This window comes from Salvelinus alpinus, chromosome 13, assembly GCF_045679555.1.
Source record: "Salvelinus alpinus chromosome 13, SLU_Salpinus.1, whole genome shotgun sequence".
In the NCBI taxonomy this organism is placed as follows: Eukaryota; Metazoa; Chordata; class Actinopteri; order Salmoniformes; family Salmonidae; genus Salvelinus; species Salvelinus alpinus.
Genome location: NC_092098.1, coordinates 34843416 through 34868323, shown reverse-complemented (window position 1 = coordinate 34868323; position 24908 = coordinate 34843416). Strand labels below are relative to the sequence as shown.

The following is a 24908-nucleotide window of genomic DNA, read 5'->3' as shown; positions in this document are numbered from 1 at the left end:
AACATAGCAAGGCAGTAACACATGACAACACAGCATGGTAGCGACAACAACATGGTAGCAACACAAAACATGGTACAAACATTATTGGGTACAGACAACAGCACAAAGGTCATGAAGGTACAGACAACAATACATCACGCAGAGCAGCCACAACTGTCAGTAAGTGTCCATGATTGAGTCTTTGAATGAAGAGATTGAGATAAAACTGTCCACTTTGAGTGTTTGTTGCAGCTCGTTCCAGTCGCTAGCTGCAGCGAACTGGAAAGAGGAGCGACCCTGGGATGTGTGTGCTTTGGGGACCTTTAACAGAATGTGACTGGCAGAACGGGTGTTGTATGTGGAGGATAAGGGCTGCAGTAGATATCTCAGATAGGGGGGAGGGAGGCCTAGGAGGGTTTTATAAATAAGCATCAATCAGTGGGTCTTGCGACGGGTATACAGAGATGACCAGTTTACAGAGTATAGCGTGCAGTGATGTGTCCTGTAAGGAGCATTGGTACTATGTGGCTTTGTTTTGTGTGCTAAATAGCCATATGGCGGTTTTATTATTATTCACCTTTATTTAACCAGGTAGGCTAGTTGAGAACAAGTTCTCATTTGCAACTGCGACCTGGCCAAGATAAAGCAAAGCAGTGTGACACAGACAACAACACAGAGTTACACATGGAGTAAACAATAAACAAGCCAATAACACAATAAACAAGTCAATGACACAGTAGAAAAAAGAAAGTCTATATACAGTGTGTGCAAAAGGCATGAGGAGGTAGGCAATAAAAAATTACAATTTAGCAGATTAACACTGGAGTGATAAATGAGCAGATGATGATGTGCAAGTAGAGATACTGGTGTGCAAAAGAGCAGAAAAGTAAATAAAATAAAAACAGTATGGGGATGAGGTAGGTAGATTGGGTGGGCTATTTACAGATAGACTATGTACAGCTGCAGCGATCGGTTAGCTGCTCAGATAGTTGATGTTTAAAGTTGGTGAGGGAAATAAAAGTCTCCAACTTCAGCGATTTTTGCAATTCGTTCCAGTCACAGGCAGCAGAGAACTGGAAGGAAAGGCAGCCAAATGAGATGTTGGCTTTGGGGATGATCAGTGAGATATACCTGCTGGAGTGTTGTTATGGTGACCAGTGAGCTGAGATAAGGCGGAGCATAGACTTATAGATGACCTGGAGCCAGTGGGTATGGCGACGAATATGTAGTGAGGGCCAGCCGACTAGAGCATACAGGTCGCAGTGGTGGGTGGTATAAGGTGATTTGGTAACAAAACGGATGGCACTGTGATAGACTGCATCCAGTTTGCTGAGTAGAGTGTTGGAAGCTATTTTGTAGATGACATCGCCGAAGTCGAGGATCGGTAGGATAGTTAGTTTTACTAGGGTAAGTTTGGCGGCGTGAGTGAAGGAGGCTTTGTTGCGAAATAGAAAGCCGATTCTAGATTTGATTTTGGATTGGAGATGTTTAATATGAGTCTGGAAGGAGAGTTTACAGTCTAGCCAGACACCTAGGTATTTATAGTTGTCCACATATTCTAGGTCGGAACCGTCCAGGGTGGTGATGCTGTCGGGCGGGTGCGGGCAGCAAACGGTTGAAAAGCATGCATTTGGTGTTACTAGCGTTTAAGAGCAGTTGGAGGCCACGGAAGGAGTGTTGTATGGCATTTAAGCTCGTTTGGAGGTTAGTTAGCATAGTGTCCAAGGAAGGGCCAGATGAAAAAAGAATGGTGTCGTCTGCGTAGAGGTGGATCAGGGGACCGCGGAAGCTTTCCAATCTTTAGGGATCTCGGACGATACGAAAGAGAGGTTGAACAGGCTGGTAATAGGGGTTGCAACAATGGCAGCGGATAGTTTTAGAAAGAGAGGGTCCAGATTGTCTAGCCCAGCTGATTTGTACGGGTCCAGGCGTAAGTGGATACATGTCAATCTACCTTCATAGAGGCTGAAATATGGGAAGGAGGAGCGGAGTGTTTGTGTGCATGAGTGTGTTTGAGTGTTTATGTGTGTGGCACTATCCCTTTATGGAGGGATGGCACTAAATCCCATCCCTCCACAGACTGTCCATCCTGTAGTGAAGCACAGGCCCTGTGTGTTTTGCGTGATTGTACACCAGCCAATGTTGCCAAAACATATCATTAACACAAAATGTACCTCAAAATGTATATCAAAACTACAGTCTTATTGTATCATCATGAGACAAATATCTTTCTACGGGACCCAGAAATGCATTTTTTGCTGAAGCCATAGCTAGTGAAATTGTTGGTTTATGAACTCAAACACCATGGCTGAACTATGACAAAGAGAAAATGTGAAACAAATATTTACCATTGAGCTGTAAGCATAATGTACACTTAGGTTGTTGTCTGTATGCTAAGCTACGATATTCTAGCTAAGGTACAGTGCTTTGAGGCAGACACGGAGCACAAATGCATCTAAACAACAGTTTATCCCCTTCCTTATTTGGCACGGCGGGACGAGGGGAGCATGTGTTCCCGGCGAGGTTAATTTGCATAGCGACATTCCGACTTGCCCTTTTTGATTACGTCTCGCGTTACCTCCTGCTGTTTGTTCATTTGGGGGACTGAGGGGGGCGACAATTTTTTATGTTTGATGGCTTTGAAGAATCTTTAATTGATTTGGGTTTAAACAATTGTGAAGGAAGTGATGGAGGGTGAGGGGGAGGTGGGGGGTTACTGGACGTCTAGTCCTTTGGCTAAAACAGCAGTCCATGAAATATGTCAGCATAAAAAATGATAATTAGGTAGTCGGAAATAGACTAATTCCCAAATGGCACCCTTTTCCCTTTATAGTGCACTACATTTGACCTAGGCCTCTGCTCAAATTTAGTGCACTATAAAACAAATACAGTGCCATTTAGGATGCATCCAAAGTGTTAGATGGTAATGGAATATCAATGTGGGTTTGTACGAGGAAGGCTCTGGGTTGGCTTTAGGAGATTGGTTAATTGAAGCTGGCTGTGTGTGTGATAGTTGATTACCCCCTAGGGATCACTAACTCCAAGGAAACTCACGCTAGGTTTCTGTCCTTACAGATTAGCTTTCATACACACACAAACTGGCACACACTCACTCACAAAGGAATGCACAAGCACACACACGCATGCACACACACACCAGTGGAGGCTGGTGGGAGGTGCTATAGGAGGATGGGCTCATTGTAATGGCTGGAATGGAATAAATGTAACGGTATCAAACACAAACATGTGGAAACCCCATTTGACTCGGTTCCATTCCAGCCATTACAAGGAGCCCTCCAATAGCTCCTCCCATCAGCCTCTGACGCATACATACACATACACACACAAACAAACTGAAACACACACAATAAGAGGCTGTGACGGTGCAAACAACTATTTTGGAGGCCTATGAATTTCTGGGACGGTGGGAATCCATTCTTTAACGACAATGTTCAGGCAGGTGAGAGATTAAAACATGCCATGATTTCCTGATTTGTGTGTGTGTTTAGCATGTGTGTGTGTCTGTCCCAGACTTTTGTGTATGAACAGCTATACAATATACACTGCTCAAAAAATAAAGGGAACACTAAAATAACACATCCTAGATCTGAATGAATGAACTATTCTTATTAAATACTTTTTTCTTTACATAGTTGAATGTGCTGACAACAAAATCACACACAAATTATCAATGGAAATCTAATTTATCAACCCATGGAGGTCTGGATTTGGAGTCACACTCAAAATTAAAGTGGAAAACCACACTACAGGCTGATCCAACTTTGATGTAATGTCCTTAAAACAAGTCAAAATGAGGCTCAGTAGTGTGTGTGGCCTCCACGTGCCTGTATGACCTCCCTACAATGGCTGGGCATGCTCCTGATGAGGTGGCGGATGGTCTCCTGAGGGATCTCCTCCCAGATCTGGACTAAAGCATCCGCCAACTCCTGGACAGTCTGTGGTGCAACGTGGCGTTGGTGGATGGAGCGAGACATGATGTCCCAGATGTGCTCAATTGGATTCAGGTCTGGGGAACGGGCGGGCCAGTCCATAGCATCAATGCCTTCCTCTTGCAGGAACTGCTGACACACTCCAGCCACATGAGGTCTAGCATTGTCTTGCATTAGGAGGAACCCAGGGCCAACCGCACCAGCATATGGTCTCACAAGGGGTCTGAGGATCTCATCTCGGTACCTAATGGCAGTCAGGCTACCTCTGGCGAGCCCATGGAGGGCTTTGCGGCCCCCCAAAGAAATGCCACCCCACACCATGACTGACCCACCGCCAAACCGGTCATGCTGGAGGATGTTGCAGGCAGCAGAACATTCTCCACGGCGTCTCCAGACTGTCACGTCTGTCACATGTGCTCAGTGTGAACCTGCTTTCATCTGTGAAGAGCACAGGGCGCCAGTGGCGAATTTGCCAATCTTGGTGTTCTCTGGCAAATGCCAAACGTCCTGCACGGTGTTGGGCTGTAAGCACAACCCCCACCTGTGGACGTCGGGCCTTCATACCACCCTCATGGGGTCTGTTTCTGACCGTTTGAGCAGACACATGCACATTTGTGGCCTGCTGGAGGTCATTTTGCAGGGCTCTGGCAGTGCTCCTCCTGCTTCTTATTGCACAAAGGCGGAGGTAGCGGTCCTGCTGCTGGGTTGTTGCCCTCCTACGGCCTCCTCCAAGTCTCCTGATGTACTGGCCTGTCTCCTGGTAGCGCCTCCATGCTCTGGACACTACGCTGACAGACACAGCAAACCTTCTTGCCACAGCTCGCATTGATGTGCCATCCTGGATGAGCTGCACTACCTGAGCCACTTGTGTGGGTTGTAGACTCCGTCTCATGCTACCACTAGAGTGAAAGCACCGCCAGCATTCAAAAGTGACCAAAACATCAGCCAGGAAGCATAGGAACTGAGAAGTGGTCTGTGGTCACCACCTGCAGAACCACTCCTTTATTGGGGGTGTCTTGCTAATTGCCTATAATTTCCACCTGTTGTCTATTCCATTTGCACAACAGCATGTGAAATGTATTGTCAATCAGTGTTGCTTCCTAAGTGGACAGTTTGATTTCACAGAAGCAGTGTATATCAATGTTTTTGAGCAGTGTATATCAATGTATATCATCCCGACAGGATTTCCTGGTGATTTCTTGGGATATTTGCATTAAAAAAATGCTAGATTTTTTGGCAATTTTCACTAGCGTTGGTAATTTATACTCTTAAAAACTTTTTAATTTATACTCTTAAAAAAATATTCATATACAGTGGGGAGAACAAGTATTTGATACACTGCCAATTTTGCAGGTTTTCCTACTTACAAAGCATGTAGATGTCTGTAATTTTTTATCACTTTTACACTTCAACTGTGAGAGACGGAATCTAAAACTAAAATCCAGAAAATCACATTGTATGATTTTTAAGTAATTAATTAGCATTTTATTGCATGACATAAGTATTTGATACATCAGAAAAGCAAAACTTAATATTTGGTACAGAAACCTTTGTTTGCAATTACAGAGATCATACGTTTCCTGTAGTTCTTGACCAGGTTTGCACACACTGCAGCAGGGATTTTGGCCCACTCCTCCATACCTTCTCCAAGACCTTCAGGTTTCGGGGCTGTCGCTGGGCAATATGGACTTTCAGCTCCCTCCAAAGATTTTCTATTGGGTTCAGGTCTGGAGACTGGCTAGGCCACTCCAGGACCTTGAGATGCTTCTTACGGAGCCACTCCTTAGTTGCCCTGGCTGTGTGTTTCGGGTCGTTGTCATGCTGGAAGACCCAGCCACGGCCCATCTTCAATGCTCTTACTGAGGGAAGGAGGTTGTTGGCCAAGATCTCGCGATACATGGCCCCATCCATCCTCCCCTCAATACGGTGCAGTCGTCCTGTCCCCTTTGCAGAAAAGCATCCCCAAAGAATGATGTTTCCACCTCCATGCTTCATGGTTGGGATGGTGTTCTTGGGGTTGTACTCATCCTTCTTCTTCCTCCAAACACGGCGAGTGGAGTTTAGACCAAAAAGCTCTATTTTTGGTCAAAAAAATATTCATATACAGTGGGGAGAACAAGTATTTGATACACTGCCGATTTTGCAGGTTTTCCTACTTACAAAGCATGTAGAGGTCTGTAATTTTTATCATAGGTACACTTCAACTGTGAGAGACAGAATCTAAAACAAAAATCCAGAAAATCACATTGTATGATTTTTAAGTAATTAATTAGCATTTTATTGCATAAGTATTGCTATGAGACTAGAAATTGAGCTCAGGTGTATCCTGTTTCCTTTGATCATCCTTGAGATGTTTCTACATCTTGATTGGAGTCCACCTGTGGTAAATTCAATTGATTGGACATGATTTGGAAAGGCACACACCTGTCTATATAGGTCCCACAGTTGACAGTGCATGTCAGAGCAAAACAATTCTGCAGCATTGAAGGTCCCCAGGAACACAGTGGCCTCCATCATTCTTAAATGGAATAAGTTTGGAACCACCAAGACTCTTACTAGAGCTGGCTGCTCAGCCAAACTGAGCAATCGGGGGCTAAGGGCCTTGGTCAGGGAGGTGACTACGAACCTGATGGTCACTCTGACAGAGCTCTAGAGTTCCTCTGTGGAGATGGAAGAACCTTCCAGAAGGACAACCATCTCTGCAGCACTCCACCAAAACCTGTCTCAGAGCGCTCGGGACTTCAGACTGGGGTGAAGGTTCCCCTTCCAACAGGACAACGACCCTAAGCACACAGCCAAGACAACGCAGGAGTGGCTTCGGGACAAGTCTCTGATTGTCCTTGAGCGGCCCAGCCAGAGCCCGGACTTGAACCCAATCGAACATCTCTGGAGAAACCTGAAAATAGCTGTGCAGCAACTCTCCCCATCCAACCTGACAGAGCTTGAGAGGATCTGCAGAGGAGAATGGGAGAAACTTCCCAAATACAGGTGTGCAAAACTTGTTGCGTCATACCCAAAAAGACTCAATGATGTAATCGCTGCCAAAGGTGCTTCAACAAAGTACTGAGTAAAGGGTCTGAATACTTGTGTACATGTGAAATATCAGTTTTAAATTAGCAAACAATTCTAAAAACCTGTTTTTGCTTTGTCATTATGGGGTTAGGGTTAGGGTTAGGGCTAGAATATGGCTATAACAGAATGTGGAAAAGTCAAGGCATCAGAATACTTTCCGAAGGAACTCTATGATTGGCCAACAACAAGCTACACACGCCACGCTCTTCTCTCTTGAAAAGCAAGAGCAGCTGCATAAATTATAAAATGTCTCTTTCTGTCTCTACTGCAGCAATCGTGTTTGGATCTGTACATGTCATTCCGGACAAGTCAGTTAAAATTACACATACCCTGAGACAATCATATCAGATCCGACTGAGACCCGTGACATTATTTAGGCTTCTGGATTTTTATTTAACCTTTATTTAACTAGGCAAGTCAGTTAAGAACATATTCTTATTTACAATGACGGCCTACCGGGGAACAGTGGGTTAACTGCCTTGTTCAGGGGCAGAACGACAGATTTTTACCTTGTCAGCTCGGGGATTCAATCCAGCAACCTTTTGGTTATTGGCCCAATGCTTTAACCACTAGGCTCCCTGCCACCCCACGGGTATATGTGGATTCGGACCCGCTTGGGTCCCAGATCGGGTCCCGGGTATATGTGGATCCGTGAAGCCCTCTAGAGTTTGTGTTCCTCCCACAGACACTCACCACTCTCGACCTCCAGCAGGGCCTTGGTGAGAATGCTCCCAGCTACAGAGATAGCCTGACAGATGTAGTATCCTGAGTCCTCACTGTGGACGTCTGTGATGGTCAGCTCCCCGCTCAGAGACACAGAGAACCGGCCTGACTGGGCAGTTTCCTGGATGGGGAACAGCAGGATCTGGGGAGGCAGGAAATGACACAACACACGGTCACATAACAAGTAGGCTGAAACCAGTCAGCACAGGGGGACAAAACTTCACATCAACTGTTGTCACACAACAGGTAAAGCATATCATAACACCACATTATTATGAACGTGATTTGGTTCTCAATTAACCACCCTGATAGAAATTGGCTGTGTAAAACTGAATAGTATTTTGCGAGTGGAATTTTGAAAGTGTTAAGCAGTGGATGCACTTAATATAATTCAGCCTTCTGAAAGGCCACATGAAAGAGAGAGAGAGAGAATGTCTGTGTGTGCATGCATGGCTGTTTGCTAAATGCATGCAGTGTATGTATGTGTGTGTGCTTTTCGTCGCCTCTAATGTGTATGTGTATATTTTGGGGGGTTGCAGGCGTGCGGTGCTCTTTGACTCTGTCCTCTAAGAGGCTTAAAGCTGGTTGGCGGACAGCCCATGGCTAGAGGTAAAAGATGAAGGGATAATCGTGTGTGCGTGAGAGGCAGAGAAATAGTGAAAAAGGGAGAGGGCCACAGTCGCGCTTAGGGATAGAGAGAGGGAGGACACAGGCACAGAGGGATAGAGGGAGAAGATGGGCACAGAGGGACAGAGGGAGGGAAAAAATTGAGGGAAAGGGCAAAGAAGGAAAGAGGGAGAAAAGAGAGGGCCACAGTGGCACAGAGGGCGAGCTAGAGGGAGGGAAAGAGGGAGGAGAGGGCGCAGAGGGATAGAGGAAGGTATAGTGGGAATAGTTAGTTAAACCAAAGAGAAGCCCTCTGTTGTGCTATTTAGAGCCAGGCAGTTTGGTGTTATCTAACACAGCCATGGCAGGGCTACAAATGGGTTCTCTCTCTCTCTCTCTCTCTCTCTCTCTCTCTCTCTGCACCTCCTACTCCCATATACAATCCTTCGCTCTCTACATCAACTTCTCATTCCTCTCCCCTCTTTTACATTAGCATCTATCCATTTCTATCTTCCCTTTTCTGTTTCTACCTCTCCCTCTACCCACTATACCAACATCTCTCTCCCTCTATCCACCTTCTCTTCATATCTCTCTCTCCATCAACCCCCCCCCCCCCCCACCCTCCTTCTGTCCCTGAGAGTGGTGCTACAGGCTCCCACGCACACACTCCCATCAAGCCTTTCAGCATGTTGCCGCAGACTGTGATGCTTCACAGAGTTCTCTGGATTCTCACAGTGACACGCACGCAGACACATACACACACTTATTTTCTATCTTGCTTAAGGAGCCTATATACTCCTGGTGAGATCTGCTCTAAAATGATAAGTATATTGCACATTTACACCATAGACTAACACCAGGGTTCACCTCCCACTGCCTCAAAAAGTGTGTGTGCACTTGAGCGCATGTGCGTGTGAGGACAAATTACTAAAGAGGGAGCCAGAGATCAATATAGCCTAACCAGAAGAAAAAAAACGGTTTCCGATTCTCCTCATCCTGCTGCCCGCTGCTGCTGGCCTTTGCAGATTCTGCCTTTAAACTCAGGAAGTTCCCAGTAATAGGCTACACCAGTGGTCGGCATCCTTTTCCATTTGGAGTGCCAAGTTATCGTACCATTTCTACTGATCTGCATGACAGTTATGATTTTCATATGCACATTTTCATGGAACGGTTTCATTTTATTTATACAAAGGTCTTCCTATCTCAAAGTCAATGTCATGTTGTTAACTTGTTTGGGATAGGGGGCAGCATTTTCACTTTTGGATGAATAGCATGCCCAGAGTGAACTGCCTCCTACTCAGTCCCAGATGATAATATATGCATATTATTAGTAGTATTGGATAGAAAACACTCTGAAGTTTCTAAAATTGTTTGAATGATGTCTGTGAGTATAACAGAACTCATACGGCAGGCAAAAACCTGAGAAAAAATCCAAACAGGAAGTGGGAAATCTGAGGTTTGTAGTTTTTGAACTCACCCCTATCGAATACACAGTGGGATATGGGTTATTTTTCACTTCCTAAGGCTTCCACTAGATGTCAACCGTCTTTAGAACGTGGTTTGAGGCTGCTTATGTGAAGGGGGGCCGGATGGGAGTTGTTTTACTAAGGGGTCTGCCTACAGCCTCGTTCTCAGTCACGCGCTTTCACTTGAGAGGTTGCTCTCGTTCCAGTGCATTTCTACAGACAATGGAATTCTCCGGTTGGAACATTATTGAACTTTTATGATAAAAACATCCTAATGATTGATTCTATACTTAGTTTGACAAGTTTCTTCGATCTGTAATATAACTTTTTGAACGTTTCATCCAAATAGACCAGATCGCGCTTTTGGATTGTTTACCAAAAGTCCCCTAACAAAAGAAGCTATTGGACATAAATGGACATAAATGATGGACATTATCGAACAAAACAAGCATTTATTGTGGAACTGCGATTCCTGGGAGTGCATTCTGATGAATATCATCAAAGGTAAGTGAATATTTCTAATGCTATTTATGAATAATGCTGACTACCCAACATGGCGGATATTTCTCTGGCTGGTTTGGGCTCTGAGCGCCGCTCTCAGATGATGCTTTTTTTTATTTTTTTTATAAATCTGACACAGCGGTTGCATTAAGGAGAAGTATATCTAAGGTTTCATGTATAATAGCTGTATTTTCATCAACATTTATTATGAGTATTTCTGTGAATTCATGTGGCTCTCTGCAATATCACTGCATGTTTTGGAACTACTGAATCTAACACGCCAATGTAAAATAAGATTTTTGGATATAAATATGAACTTTACCGAACAAAACATACATGTATTGTGTAACATGAAGTCCGATGAGTGTCATCTGATGAAGATCATCAAAGGTTAGTGATTCATTTTATCTCTATTTGTGCTTTTTGTGACTCCTCTCTTTGGCGGGAAAAATGGCTGGGTTTATCTGTGACTTGGTGGTGACACTGCCACAAGAGGTATGTGGCAGGGTCTACAGTCAATCACGGATTACAAAAAGAAAACCAGCACCGTCGCGGACCAGGATGTCTTCCTCCCAGACAGACTAAATAACTTCTTTGCTCGCTTTGAGGACAATACAGTGCCACTGACACGGCCCGCTACCAAAACCTGCAGTCTCTCCTTCACTGCAGCCGACGTGAGTAAAACATTTAAACGTGTTAACCCTCGCAATGCTGCAGGCCCAGACGGCATCCCCAGCCGTGTCCTCAGAGCATGCGCAGACCAGCTGGCTGGTGTGTTTACGGACATATTCAATCAATCCTTATCCCAGTCTGCTGTTCCCACATGCTTCAAGAGGGCCACCATTGTTCCTGTTCCCAAGAAAGCTAAGGTAACTGAGATAAACGACTACCGCCCCGTAGCACTCACTTCCGTCATCATGAAGTGCTTTGAGAGTCTAGTCAAGGACCATATCACCTCCACCCTACCTGACACCCTAGACCCACTCCAATTTGCTTACCGCCCCAATAGGTCCACAGACGACGCAATCGCAACCACACTGGACACTGCCCTAACCCATCTGGACAAGAGGAATACCTATGTGAGAATGCTGTTCATCGACTACAGCTCAGCATTTAACACCATAGTACCCTCCAAACTCATCATCAAGCTCGAGACTCTGGGTCTCGACCCCGCCCTGTGCAACTGGGTACTGGACTTCCTGACAGGCTGCCCCCAGGTGGTGAGGGTAGGTAACAACATCACCACCCCACTGATCCTCAACACTGGGGCCCCACAAGGGTGCGTTCTGAGCCCTCTCCTGTACTCCCTGTTCATCCACGACTGCGTGGCCAGGCACGCCTCCAACTCAATCATCAAGTTTGCGGACGACACTACAGTGGTAGGCTTGATTACCAACAATGACGAGATGGCCTACAGGGAGGAGGTGAGGGCCCTCGGAGTGTGGTGTCAGGAATATAACCTCACACTCAACGTCAACAAAACAAAGGAGATGATTGTGGACTTCAGGAAACAGCAGAGGGAGCAACCCCCTATCCACATCGACGGGACAGTAGTGGAGAGGGTAGTAAGTTTTAAGTTCCTTGGCGTACACATTACGGACAAACTGAATTGGTCCACCCACACAGACAGCGTTGTGAAGAAGGCGCAGCAGCGCCTCTTCAACCTCAGGAGGCTGAAGAAATTTGGCTTGTCACCAAAAGCACTCACAAACTTCTACAGATGCACAATCGAGAGCATCCTGTCGGGTTGTATCACCGCCTGGTACGGCAACTGCTCCGCCCACAACCGTAAGACTCTCCAGAGGGTAGTGAGATCTGCACAACGCATCACCGGGGGCAAACTAGCTGCCCTCCGGGACACCTACACCACCCGATGTCACAGGAAGGCCATAAAGATCATCAAGGACAACAACCATCCGAGCCACTGCCTGTTCACCCTGCTATCATCCAGAAGGCGAGGTCAGTACAGGTGCATCAAAGCAGGGACCGAGAGACTGAAAAACAGCTTCTATCTCAAGGCCATCAGACTGTTAAACAGCCACCACTGACATTGAGTGGCTGCTGCCAACATACTGACTCAACTCCAGCTCACTTTAATAATGGGAATTGATGTAAAAAATGTATCACTAGCCACTTTAAACAATGCCACTTAATATAATGTTTACATACCCTACATTACTCATCTCATATGTATATACTGTACTCTATATCATCTACTGCATCTTGCCATCTTTATGTAATACATGTATCACTAGCCACTTTAAACTATGCCACTTTTATGTTTACATACCCTACATTACTCATCTGATGTGTATATACTGTACTCGATACCATCTACTGCATCTTGCCTATGCCGTTCTGTACCATCCCTCATTCATATATCTTTATGTACATATTCTTTATCCCTTTACACTTGTGTGTATAAGGTAGTACTTGTGGAATTGTTAAGTTAGTTTACTCGTTGGTTATTACTGCATTGTCGGAACTAGAAGCACAAGCATTTCGCTACACTCGCATTAACATCTGCTAACCATGTGTATGTGACACATAAAATTTGATTTGACCTAACATAATCGTTTGTGGAGCTTTCGCTGTAAAGCATTTTTGAAATCAGACACTGTGGCTGGATTAATGAGAAATGTATCTTTAAAATGGTGCCTAATACTTGTATGTTTGAGAAATTTGATTTATGAGATTTCTGTTGATTTGTATTTGGCGCCCTGCAATTTTATTGGTTGTTGGCGAGGGGTTCTAGATGAAAATTATACAAATCTAAAAGTAACTTTTATTGCCATTGCCAATGTGTAAAAATAGCCTACATAAAGCCAATAAATAAAAACATTGCAGCCCGCAGGTAGAAAATATCTGGATAAAAATCCTATAAACCACATTGGCTACGCATGGCCTGTCTGCAAGTAACTTGAACATTGTATCAACCATTAACTTGGTCAGCCAGAAGCTGGTGCTAACAAATTTGCAGCATTGTATCAAATATTCTGGGCCCTCAGAGTTTCCTGTGCCAATGAGCTCCAGACAGACAGACACAGCTGTAGGCTTTTTGTGCAAGGGATAAGACGTAATCAGGTAGGCCTATTTTATGACGTTTCCACCCGACCAGAGCATGACATTTTTTTCCGTTTCATGCTGAGTGGTTATCGAAAGGGAGAGAGCTGGAAAGATTTTTCAAATAGGCTACGTTGAGGATCTATTGACAATCTCAATGGATGTGAAAAAATACGGTTTACTTACTGTTTGAGTCAAAGAAAAGTGAGTTTGAGAATCTCCACAGTGACGATAAGTTAAGACAATCAGAAATAGTATTTATAAGCCTACATTTCCGAGCAGGCCAGGTAGCCTAGGCATAGTTCTATGCGTAATTAAGTGTGTGTCCTTACTCAAGATTGACAGGAGCGCTCCAAACAAAAGACAATGAATAAATTGACAACTTGTAAATGGAATGAAATAAACATGTGTAGCCTAGGTTGTGCGCTCTACAAACAACGTGTCCACTTCTACATTGACAACGGTAAGACTGTAATGCATTCAATATATCATTATTATTAACAGAAAATACCGTAACCAAAATAATGTAGATTAGAAGTTATGGGAATTAACGGTAAATGTACTGCTGGTGATACTGGTGTTGTAAGGGGCTTATTACAGTTGTATTCCAGCCACTAGGGAGTACTCGGGTGAAGCCCATGGGAAATAAAGCAAAACAGTTTATGTGGACTGGGGGAGAGGAAGAGTTTTTTTTTTTTTAAATGCTCTAAACTGCTGTTACATCGTGTTGACATGGTCAAGTAAACAGTACTTTTCGCGCTGGAGTTCACATTATAAGCTCATAGAAAGGATAACACATTTGTTACCCTTTCTATGAGCTTATAATATACACTACCGTTCAAAAGTTTGGGGTCACTTAGACATTTCCTTGTTTTTGAAAGAAAAGCTATTTTTTTCCATTAAAATAACATAAAATACAGTGTAGGCATTGTTAATGTTGTAAATGACTATTGTAGCTGGAAATGGGCTGATTTTTCATGGAATATCTACATAGGCGTACAGAGGCCCATTATCAGCAACCATCACTCCTGTGTTCCAATGGCACGTTGTGTTAGCTAATCCAAGTTAATAATTTTAAAGAGCTAATTGATCATTAGAAAACCCTTTTGCAATTATTTTAGCACAGCTGAAAACTGTTGTTCTGATTAAAGAAGCAATAAAACTGACCTTCTTTAGACTAGTTGAGTATCTGGAGCATCAGCGTTTGTGGGTTCGATTACAGGCTCAAAATGGCCAGAAACAAAGCATTTTGTTCTGAAACTCGTCAGTCTATTATTGTTCTGAGAAATTATGGCTATTCCATGTGTGAAATTGCCAAGAAACTGAAGATCTGGTACAATGCCGTGTACTATTCCCTTCACAGAACAGCGCAAACTGGCCCTAACCAGAATTGAAAGAGGAGTGGGAGGCCCCGGTGCACAACTGAACAAGAGGACAAGTACATTAGAGTGTCTAATTTGAGAAACAGACGCCTTACAAGTCCTCAACTGGCAGCTTCATTAAATAGTACCTGCAAAACACCAGTCTCAACGTCAGTGAACAGTGAGGAATCGACTATGGGATACTGGCCTTCTAGGCAGAGTTCCTCTGTCCAGTGTCTGTGTTCTTTTGCCCATCTTAATCTTTCTTTTTTAACTTTTTCTTTGCAACTCTGCCTAGAAGGTCCGCATCCTGGAGTCGTCTCTTCACTGTTGACGTTGAGACTGGTGTTTTGCGGGTACTATTTACAACATTAACAATGTCTACACTGTATTTCTGATCAATTTGATGTTATTTTAACGTACAAAACAATTGATTTTCTTTAAAAAAACAAGGACATAAGTGACCCCAAACTTTTGAATGGTAGTGTAAACTCCAATTCTTTAATGGGTCACCAATGTTGTATTGGACTGTTAGTTGACTAACTGTAGACCGTCTGATGCTCTGCACAATTCATGTCAGCCTCCTTTGTCCTCTTTCATCAATGACCCATTTTCGACCAATGGCCTGCCATTGGCATGGCAGCCATTTTGTGCCAGAACCACACTGAAGGAACATCAGTTCCACAGTGAAGTGGTCATATTGGTGTATACAGAGCAACTGTGTTGACCTGATACAGTATTCTATGGTGGGTGTCTTACCTGGCTGCCTTCTTTCTGCCAGAACACGGCAGGTGGAGGGTTGCCCTTGGTTCCACAGAGGAAGTTTACAGTGCGACCCTGGGCTGTGATCTGGTCCCGGGGCCGAACCACAATCTGAGGGGGCACTGCAGAGATGGAAGAGTATGTTAGGACATCCAGAATATGTTCATGTTGTGTTTCTTTGTGTGTGCACGTGCGTGTGTGTATGCCTGTGTTTAGTGTGCACTTGCTATCCTGTCTTCTTGTGAGTGTCTGCAAGCGGTGTGTGTCCACCAAGCTGTCACCATTGACACCGTGCATGTGTGGAATGCTTAGAGGCCCACCAGAGCACCCTGTGCTCACAAACACTATGGACACACACACACACACACACTCTCTTTAGAGTGAATAAAATACAGACCACCACTTTGACAACTCTACCAATCTAACACTTACATCATTTGAAGATTATATATTTTTTACAAGGATTTAGGGTTCTTTGGCTTTCTACATGCTCAGTGGTGCATATAGAGGAGCCCACCCTCCCTCTCTATCCTATCCAGTCATGTACACCTTAAACTGGGGCACAAATCTGGAGATTTGGAGGTCACTTCTTGATCTAGAACCTTGTATTCAGAAGTCTTTGAAGGAGGAAAATAATACAATGGGGGTGAGGAGAATGAAAATTCATCCTCATAATCTCTCTCTCTCTATCTCTCACACACACACACGCACACGCACACGCACACACACACACACACACACACACACACACACACACACACACACACACACACAGCTTCTTGATTGCTATTGATCACACAACCAGCTATTGTCTATTATTGCAGAGGGACTGAATGTGTAATGATGTCACCTTTGCCCTTGTAGTGCCTAATTGATTTCTCATCTCCCTGGCTGATCCACCTTTCTTATTTCACTTTCACTCTCAATTAGAGAGCAGACAGAGATGAAGGCCAGGGGTTAAAGAGAAGGAGGGGTAGAGAGGAGGGATAGAGAGAAGGAGAGGGGGTAGAGAGAAATAGGGGTAGAGAGAAGGAGCGGGGGTAGAGCGAGTGAGTTGGGGGAGTGAGAGGCAGAAAGAGAGAAAGGAAAAGAGAGTTAGAGACAGGTCCTGACAGAGCACATTAATAGTGCCTTTGGGTTGCATCCTATTTATCTCCGCTTTCAATTCCTTTCAATTCATCAAACCAATAGTGGAGCCAGACCCCAGCAATCATTATCGACCCACCTAGAGCAGTTAGTCTAACAGAAAAGCTACCACCTTTGGTTAACTGCCCTGTGTGTATTTTCACTTTGGAGGTGTGTTTATTTCAGGATGGTTGCTCTATTTCTGAAGTGTGTAGGCCTACCACAAGCTTTCATTTTTCCCTAACGACGCCCCATAGACAAAGCTACCCCTTCTTCCTGTCACCCTCGCTCTTCGCACAGTGGGATGGGTGTGGTCGGCATGTCAACAATCGGATAAATCCCCCGCAATATAGACCCCAGGCAGAGGTCGCTGAGGGTCGTGTTCAGGGGTCAAACGAGACGCCACATGCCGACCCCAAAGGTCAACAAGGTAAAATCTGAAACACATCCCCTACTGTCTGTCATTTGGTCTAGGGGCTGTGGAGCAGAAGAAGAGCTAGCTAGCTAGCAAACAAAAGTAACACCAGAAAACAATAATCTATGTATCCCCCTTTTCTGTCTACGTAGCTATCTCTGGGGCATGCGCTCCTTTTAATTCAATCCCATTGTCACGGTTGATGAAAGCACTGAAATAGTGCAGAAACGCAGCGTAATAACCACATCTTATGCTACCTCACCCTAGGCTTGTGCGCACACACACAAAGACAACACACTTTGATGTGGCGGCAGCGTAGCCTAGTGGTTAGAGCGTTGGACTAGTAACCGAAAGGTTGCAAGATCAAATCCCCGAGCTGACAAGGTACAAATCTGTCATTCTGCCCCTGAACAAGGCAGTTAACCCATTGTTCCTAGGCCATCATTGAAAATAAGAATTTGTTCTTAACTGACTTGCCTAGTTAAATAAATAAAAAATATATATATCAACAACAATACCAACAAAACAAATCCAGTCCACACTAGATTGGGGTTTGATTAAGACAACTTGACTAAGCACAAACCCAGCTAGTTTTAGTGTTTTTTTTAACTGGGTCTTTTCCCCCTCCAAAGCTCCATCTTGAGAATAACAATGGCGATGCTTGATTTGAGGAGACATTCACTCACACATCGCCTATGGCTACAATAAATAATTAGCCATAAAGGGCACAGCGCTACAGCGCTGAGCTTCAGAGGCAGGAAAAATTGAGAAGATTTAATGTTCTCACATGGGATAGCACATTGGGGAACACACTGTAATGGTGGATCTAAAATATACATAACACCAGAATTGAGAAAACGTATCAGATGTGTCATAGGGAATAAATAAGAAATGCCTTCCGCCTACTACACGTTTTAAGAAACTAAGTTCGATCCTTAAAGCCACAATCCTGATTTGTTTTGTCAGCCAAAGGAATTAGCCACTTGGTTTGGTTTTAAGCTGAGGGATGGGGCTGGAGAAATATATTATTTGATTTATCAACCTTGAAATAAAAATAGATAGATACTTGCTTTGAATTTCAAAAGAGGAGTCCGTTGACTTATTTTAAGTGCCTATTGCAAGGAAGTGTGTGTCTTTGTGTGTATAATACTTTTCAACTGACTCCTCAGCCCCCACATACTGTGCTTACGCTAGGCTAGATCAGAGTGCAGTTAGTTTCAGTGTTGAAGTTGTATGGAACACAGCAACTCACAGCAGGCCTCTAAATCAAACAGCAGCCGACAGTGTTTACAACAGATGATCTAAAACCATGCACTAAGAGAGAAGAGGCTCTCAAACACACACACACTCATCATCATCATCGGCGATCACTTGGGGTCGAGTATGATTGTCCTACTGATGGGTCCTGCTTGTGGGTCTTCAGATAGCTGAAGAGGCTGAGCCGGGAGCCACATATTTTGGTGCGGTGTGGCCAGGGTTGAGTGGTGGATGGTGGTTGGGCCTTATTGATGGAAAGTTTCACCTTTCGAAGTTGCTGGTTGTCCTCTGCGGCATGGCAGAGATCTTCTTCATAATGTGCTACTCCTTCTTGTACAGTTTTCCTCTATGTCGACCTATCTTTTCGTAGTGTCCTCCCAGCTGAAGTTGTTTATGTGGAACCTTTTGAGGTTAGTATTTAGGTTGTCCTTGTACCGCTTCATTTGTCCTCCAGGAGCCCGCTGTCCTGCGTTTAGTTGTGAAAACAGGACCTGTTTTGGGAGGCGAGAGTTGGGCATCATGACAACATGGCCAGTCCATCGTAGCTGGTGTTGAGCAGTGTTGGTGGTAATGCTGCTGATGTTTGCCTCATCAAGGACACTGGTGTTGGTGCGCCTGTCATCTCAGTTGATCCTCATGATGTTGCAAAGGCATTTTGGTGGTGCGACTCCAGAGACTCTGACTCTCTATTTGTTACACAGGCTTTTGGACTCCCATCCTATTCTAACCACCTCTCGCCGGCTTTGTATTCATGTTACCTGATAAAATTGCTGTACAATATGATCTTGTTGCCATCTGATGCACATTCAGATAAATAAATCAGCACTGCATAAATCAGCACTGCAGAGCTCTCCCTGTCCTATGCCGTGCCTTGATTGTACTACTGTTGATGAAATCTGGAAATGTGCATGTACACCCTGGCCCATCTACTGTTGCTAGCCCCAATTCTGACTTGTGCTCTGATATCTGCTTCACTGATTTCTGCTCTCGTAAAAGCCTGGGTTTTCTGCACGTTAACAACTGTATGGGTTCACAGCTCCAATCCGGGTGTGTTGGTCATTACTGAGACGTGGTTAAGGAATAGTGTTTTGAACACTGATGTTAACCTTTCTGGTTATAACCTTTTTTGGCAAGACAGATCTTCCAAAGGTGGGGGAGTGGCAGTCTTTACCAAGGATCACTTTCAGTGCTCGGTTGTCTTCACCAAGTCTGTCCCCAAACAATTTGATTTGCTGGTTTTAAGCATTCAACTTTCAAATAGCAATTTTTTGACTGTTGCTGGGTGCTATCGTCCTCCATCAGCACCGGCAGCGATAAAGATAAAGAAACGGTGGGTGCAATGATGCTGCCTTGTTTAACTCCAGTGTTCATCTTTTAGAGTTCAGTTCCTGAGCACTGAAGCTATCATTCTGGTATTCGCAGTTTTCTGGTGAATTTGTCAGGGCAGCCGATTTTTTTACAGAATCAGCCAGAGGGCATGGTGTTTCACAGAGGCTTTTGTAAGGTCTATAAAGGTCATGTACAGTGGTTGCTTTTTCTCCCGTCATTTTTCTTGCAGTTGTGTTGCTGTGAAGATCATTTCGGTGGTGCCTCTGTTTAGACGAAAGCCATACTGAGATTTTGGAATACCTATGTAAGAATGCTGTTCATTGACTACAGCTAAGCATTCAACACCATAGTGAAGCTCATCATTAAGTTCGGGGCCCTGGGTCTGAACCCCGCCCTGTGCAACTGGGTCCTGGGCTTCCTGACTGGCCGCCCCCAGGTAGTGAAGGTAGGAAAAATCCAATCACATATATACAGTTACTGGCACAATGCTCTAACCATTGGGCTACCTGCCGCCCCTATCTACTCTGTTTAGAGTACATGTACGGTTGAAGTTGGAAGTTTACATACACCTTAGCCAAATACATTTGAACTCAGTTTTTCACATTTCCTGACATTTAATCCTAGAAAAATCTTAGGTCAGTTAGGATCACCACTTTATTTTAAGAATGTGAAATGTCAGAATAATAGTAGAGAGAATTATTTATTTCAGCTTTAATTTCTTTCATCACATTCCCAGTGGGTCAGAAGTTTACATACACTCAATTAGTATGTTTCGGGTAGCCTTCCACAAGCTTCCCACAATAAGTTGTGTGAATTTTGGCCCCCTCCTCCTGACAGAGCTGGTGTAACTGAGTCAGGTTTGACGGCCTCCTTGCTCGCACACGCTTTTTCAGATCTGCACACACATTTTCTATAGCTTCCTGACTGATGTCTTGAGATGTTGCTTCAATATATACACATAACTTCCCTACTCATGATGCCATCTATTTTGTAAAGTGCACCAGTCCCTCCTGCAGCAAAGCACCCCAACACCATAATGCTGCCACCCCCGTACTTCACTGTTGGGATGGTGTTCTTCGGCTTGCAAGCGTTCCCCTTTTTCCTCAAAACATAACGATGGTCATTATGTTCAAAAAGTGATATTTCTGTTTCTTCAGACCAGAGGACATTTCTCCAAAAAGTATGATCTTTGTCCACATGTGCAGTTGCAAACCGTAGTCTGGCTTTTTTATGGAGGTTTTGGAGCAGTGGCTTCTTCCTTGCTGGGCAGCCTTTCAGGTTTTGTCGATATAGGACTCATTTTACTATGGATATAGATACTTTTGTACCAGTTTCCTCCAGCATCTTCACAAGGTCCTTTGCTGTTGTTCTGGGATTGATTTGCACTTTTTGCACCAAAGTATGTTCATCTCTAGGAGACAGAACGCGTCTCCTTCCTGAGGGGTATGACGGCTGCGTGGTCCCATGGTGTTTATACCTGCGTACTACTGTTTGTACAGATGAATGTGGTACCTTCAGGTGTTTGGAAATTGCTTCCAAGGATGAACTAGACTTGTGGAGGTCTACAATTCTTTTTTCTGAGGTCTTGACTGATTTCTTTTGATTTTCCCATGATGTCAAGCAAAGAGGCACTGAGTTTGAAGGTAGGCCTTGAAATACATCCACAGGTACACCTACAATTGACTCAAATGATGTCAATTAGCCTGTCAGAAGCTTCTAAAGCCATGGCACAATTTTCTGGAATTTTCCAAGCTGTTTAAAGGCACAGTCAACTTAACGTATGTAAACTTCTGACCTACTGGAATTGTGATACAGTGAATTATAAGTGGAATAATCTGTCTGTAAACAATTGTTGGAAAAAATACTTGTGTCATGCACAAAGTAGATGCCCTAACCGACTTGCCAAAACTATAGTTTGTTTACAAGAAATTTGTGGAGTGGTTGAAAAACAAGTTTTAATGACTCTAACCTAAGTGTATGTAAACTTCCGACTTCAATATATATATACTCCAGACTCCAACATTGCTCATCCTAATATTTATATATTTCTTAATTCCATTCTATAACTTTTATCTTATTATTTTATATTTAAGATTCTTCAAAGTAGCCACCGTTTGCCTTGATGATAGCTTTGCACACTCTTGACATTCTCTCAACCATCTTCATGAGGAATGCTTTTCCAAAGGTCTTGAAGGAGTTCCCACATTTGCTGAGCACTTGTTGGCTGCTTTTCCTTCACTCTGCGGTCCAACTCATCCCGAACCATCCCAGTTGGATTGAGGTCGGGTGATTTTGGAGGCCAGGTCATCTGATACAGCACTCCATCACTCTCCTTGGTCAAATAGCCCTTACGCAGCCTGGAGGTGTGTTTTGGGTCACTGTCCTGTTGAAAATCAAATGATAGTTCCACTAAGCGCAAACCAGTTGCGATGGCGTATCGCTGCGGAATGCTATGGTAGCCATGCTGGTTAAGTGTGCCTTGAATTCAAAATAAATCACAGACAGTGTCACCAGCAATACACCATCACATTTCCTCCTCCATACTTCCCGGTGGAAACCACACATGCGGAGATCATTCGTTCATCTACTCTGCGTCTCACAAAGACAAGGCGGTTGGAACGAAAAATTTCTAATTTGGACTCATCAGATCAAAGGACAGATTTCCACCAGTCTAATGTCCATTGCTCTTGTTTCTTGGCTGAAGCAAGTCTCTTCTTCTTATTGGTGTCCTTTGGTAGTGGTTTCTTTGCAGCAACTCGACCATGAAGGCCTGATTCACGCAGTCTCCTCTGAACAGTTGATGTTGAGATGTGTCTGTTACTTGAACTTTGAAGTATTTATTTGGGCTGCAATCTGGGGTGCAGTTAACTCTAATGTACTTATCCTCTGCAGCAGAGGTAACTCTGGATCTTTCTTTCCTGTGGCGTTCCTAATGAGAGCCAGTTTCATCAGAGCGCTTTATGGTTTTTGCGACTGCACTTGAAGAAATGTCAAGTTCTTGAAATGTTCCGCAAATATGGACTTTGGTCTTTTACCAAATAGGGCTGTCTTTTGTATACCAACCCTTCCTTCACAACACAACTGATTGGCTAAAATGCATTAAGAAGGAAAGACATGGTCCAGAGAATGCTAAGAGTTAGCAAAGCTGTCATCAAGGCAAAGAGTGGCTACTTTGAAGAATTTCAAATATAAAATATTTTGATTTGTTTAACACTTTTTGGGGTTACTAGATGATTTCATATGTGTTATTTCATAGTTTTGATGTCTTCACTATTATTCTACAATGTCGCAAACAGTCACAATAAAGAAATACCCTTGATTGAGTAGGTGTGTCCAAACTTTTGACTGGTACTGTATGTATTCTAGGAGCACTGGTCCGCCTTCCTTCAGGATTTCTGCTGGAATCCCATCGGGGCCGGTGGCTTTGTTGTTCCTCCTCTTCCTGATGGCATCTTGCACCTCCTGCAGGCTAGGTGGTTCTGCCATGTATTCCTCCTTTGTTGGTCGCTGAGGGACGTGATCATTGACCTCTATCTCAACTGTTGTACTTCTGTTGAGGAGCTCCTCAAAGTCTCTGGAAGCTCCAGTGTCTGCCAGCTGCTGGATCTCCAGGGCCTTTTCTGTCCATCATTTGTTTTTTAGTTCCTTCACCTGGTGTTGGACAACTGCCTTCGCTCTGGCATGAGCTTCTCTTGTGGCCCTGCAGTTGATATCGTTCTGCCAGGCACAGAAGGTTCTCTGCTTGGTGTCAATGAGCTGTTCAATTTCAGAGTCATTCTTATCAAACCAGTCCTTCTGCTTTTTGGTCTTATAGCCGAGGGTGTCCTTGCAGGCGTTAAGGATGGTGGACTTGAGCATGCTACAGTGTGTTTCAATATCCTTAGGATATTATTCAAGCAGTTCTGCACTTAGAACAGTCTGGAGGTGTTGTCATTTGCTGGCATCACCAAGACTTTTGATGTCAAACCTTGGCCGATTCAGCTTTTTCTGCACCCTCCTTTTCCGCATGAGTCAGATGGACATAGTGGAGCGATTTCGACGATAGTCTGTCCAGCAGTCATCTGCGCTTGTCATTGCTCTTGTGATGTTCATACACACACTCAAACAGACAAACGCAAACAAGCTATCTTACACACACACATACACACAAGAACAGTCAGTTCTCCTTCTCAAGCTGTCTTACATATGCACACACACACGGACAGACACACAGACACACAGACACAGTAACAAAGCACAGCCGTGTCCTCGGAGAGAGCCTCCTCAGGGGCAGAGAGTGACAGGCAGCTGTCACAGTCACACAGTGACGCAGACAGACAACAGACACACAACAGACACACACACACGTGCTGGAGTAGACCCACTTGTAATTAAAAATGCACCCAAACGCTGTTAATACTGTATCAAAAATGCATTTTAAGCTTGAAACTGCTAAAGTTCAATGTACCCTCTAAGAACAATGTTCTGTGCAAAGACAATTGAAACAGATGTATATACGAAAACCCTTGCATGTTGAAGTCCACAAAATGTTCTATCCAAATTTTTATCATTGCATACTGATGTTTTGCTGATAAAATGGAGGCCATCTTTTACATTTAGAGTTTGCAAAAGATTCTGTGCTCTGATGAGACAAAAATGTAACTCTTTGGCCTGGATGCTAAGTGCTATGCCTGGAGAAAACCATGCACAGTTCATCACCCGTCTAACACCATCCCTAGCGTGAAGCATGGTGGTGGCAGCATCATGCTATGGGGATGTTTTTCAGCGGCAGGGACTGGGAGACTGGTAAGGATAGAGGCAACAATGAATGGAGCAAAACACAGGCTAATCCTTGATAGCCTGCATCAGAGTGCAAACGACCTTTGACTCGGGTGGAGATTTACGTTCCAATAGGACAATAACCCCAAGCATAGAGCCAAAGCAACGCTGGAATGGCTTCAGAACAAGAATGTGAAAAGTGTGCCTCAACGTCAGCAATCCAATCAGCTTCGAGTTCATCTACAAAATGGTCTGTACTATAGATAGTCTGCACTATAAATACAGCAACAGCCATTGACACAAACATTAAAATGCCAAAAAATGCAATTGAATCGAACTGGTCCGTGATATTGATGCACGCAAAGCTAGCCTTTTCTGTACACTTACAACAACATACATATGGTATTGTCAGAGTATGATTTGACAGGGCTGCCAGGGGGACTTAATGAATATTGACTTTTCCCCCCAATCATACAGTATAAAAGCAAACGAGGGGTTTCTACTATGCCCAATACAGATGTAGTATCTTAATTTGATCAGT

The 24908-nt window shown here is 44.0% G+C and overlaps 1 protein-coding gene across 2 annotated transcripts in view; it reads right to left on the bottom strand.

Moving 5' to 3' along the window:
* Window positions 1–24908, bottom strand: part of LOC139537573 (roundabout homolog 3-like) — a 265454-nt gene that overhangs the window by 35854 nt on the left and 204692 nt on the right. For both annotated transcript variants that reach the window (XM_071339042.1, XM_071339043.1), the window contains exons 7-8: window positions 15481–15605; window positions 7695–7866 (exon numbers count right to left, since the gene is read on the bottom strand). In XM_071339042.1, coding sequence (XP_071195143.1) covers window positions 7695–7866; window positions 15481–15605 — 297 coding nt within the window. The remainder of the gene's footprint in view (window positions 1–7694; window positions 7867–15480; window positions 15606–24908) is intronic.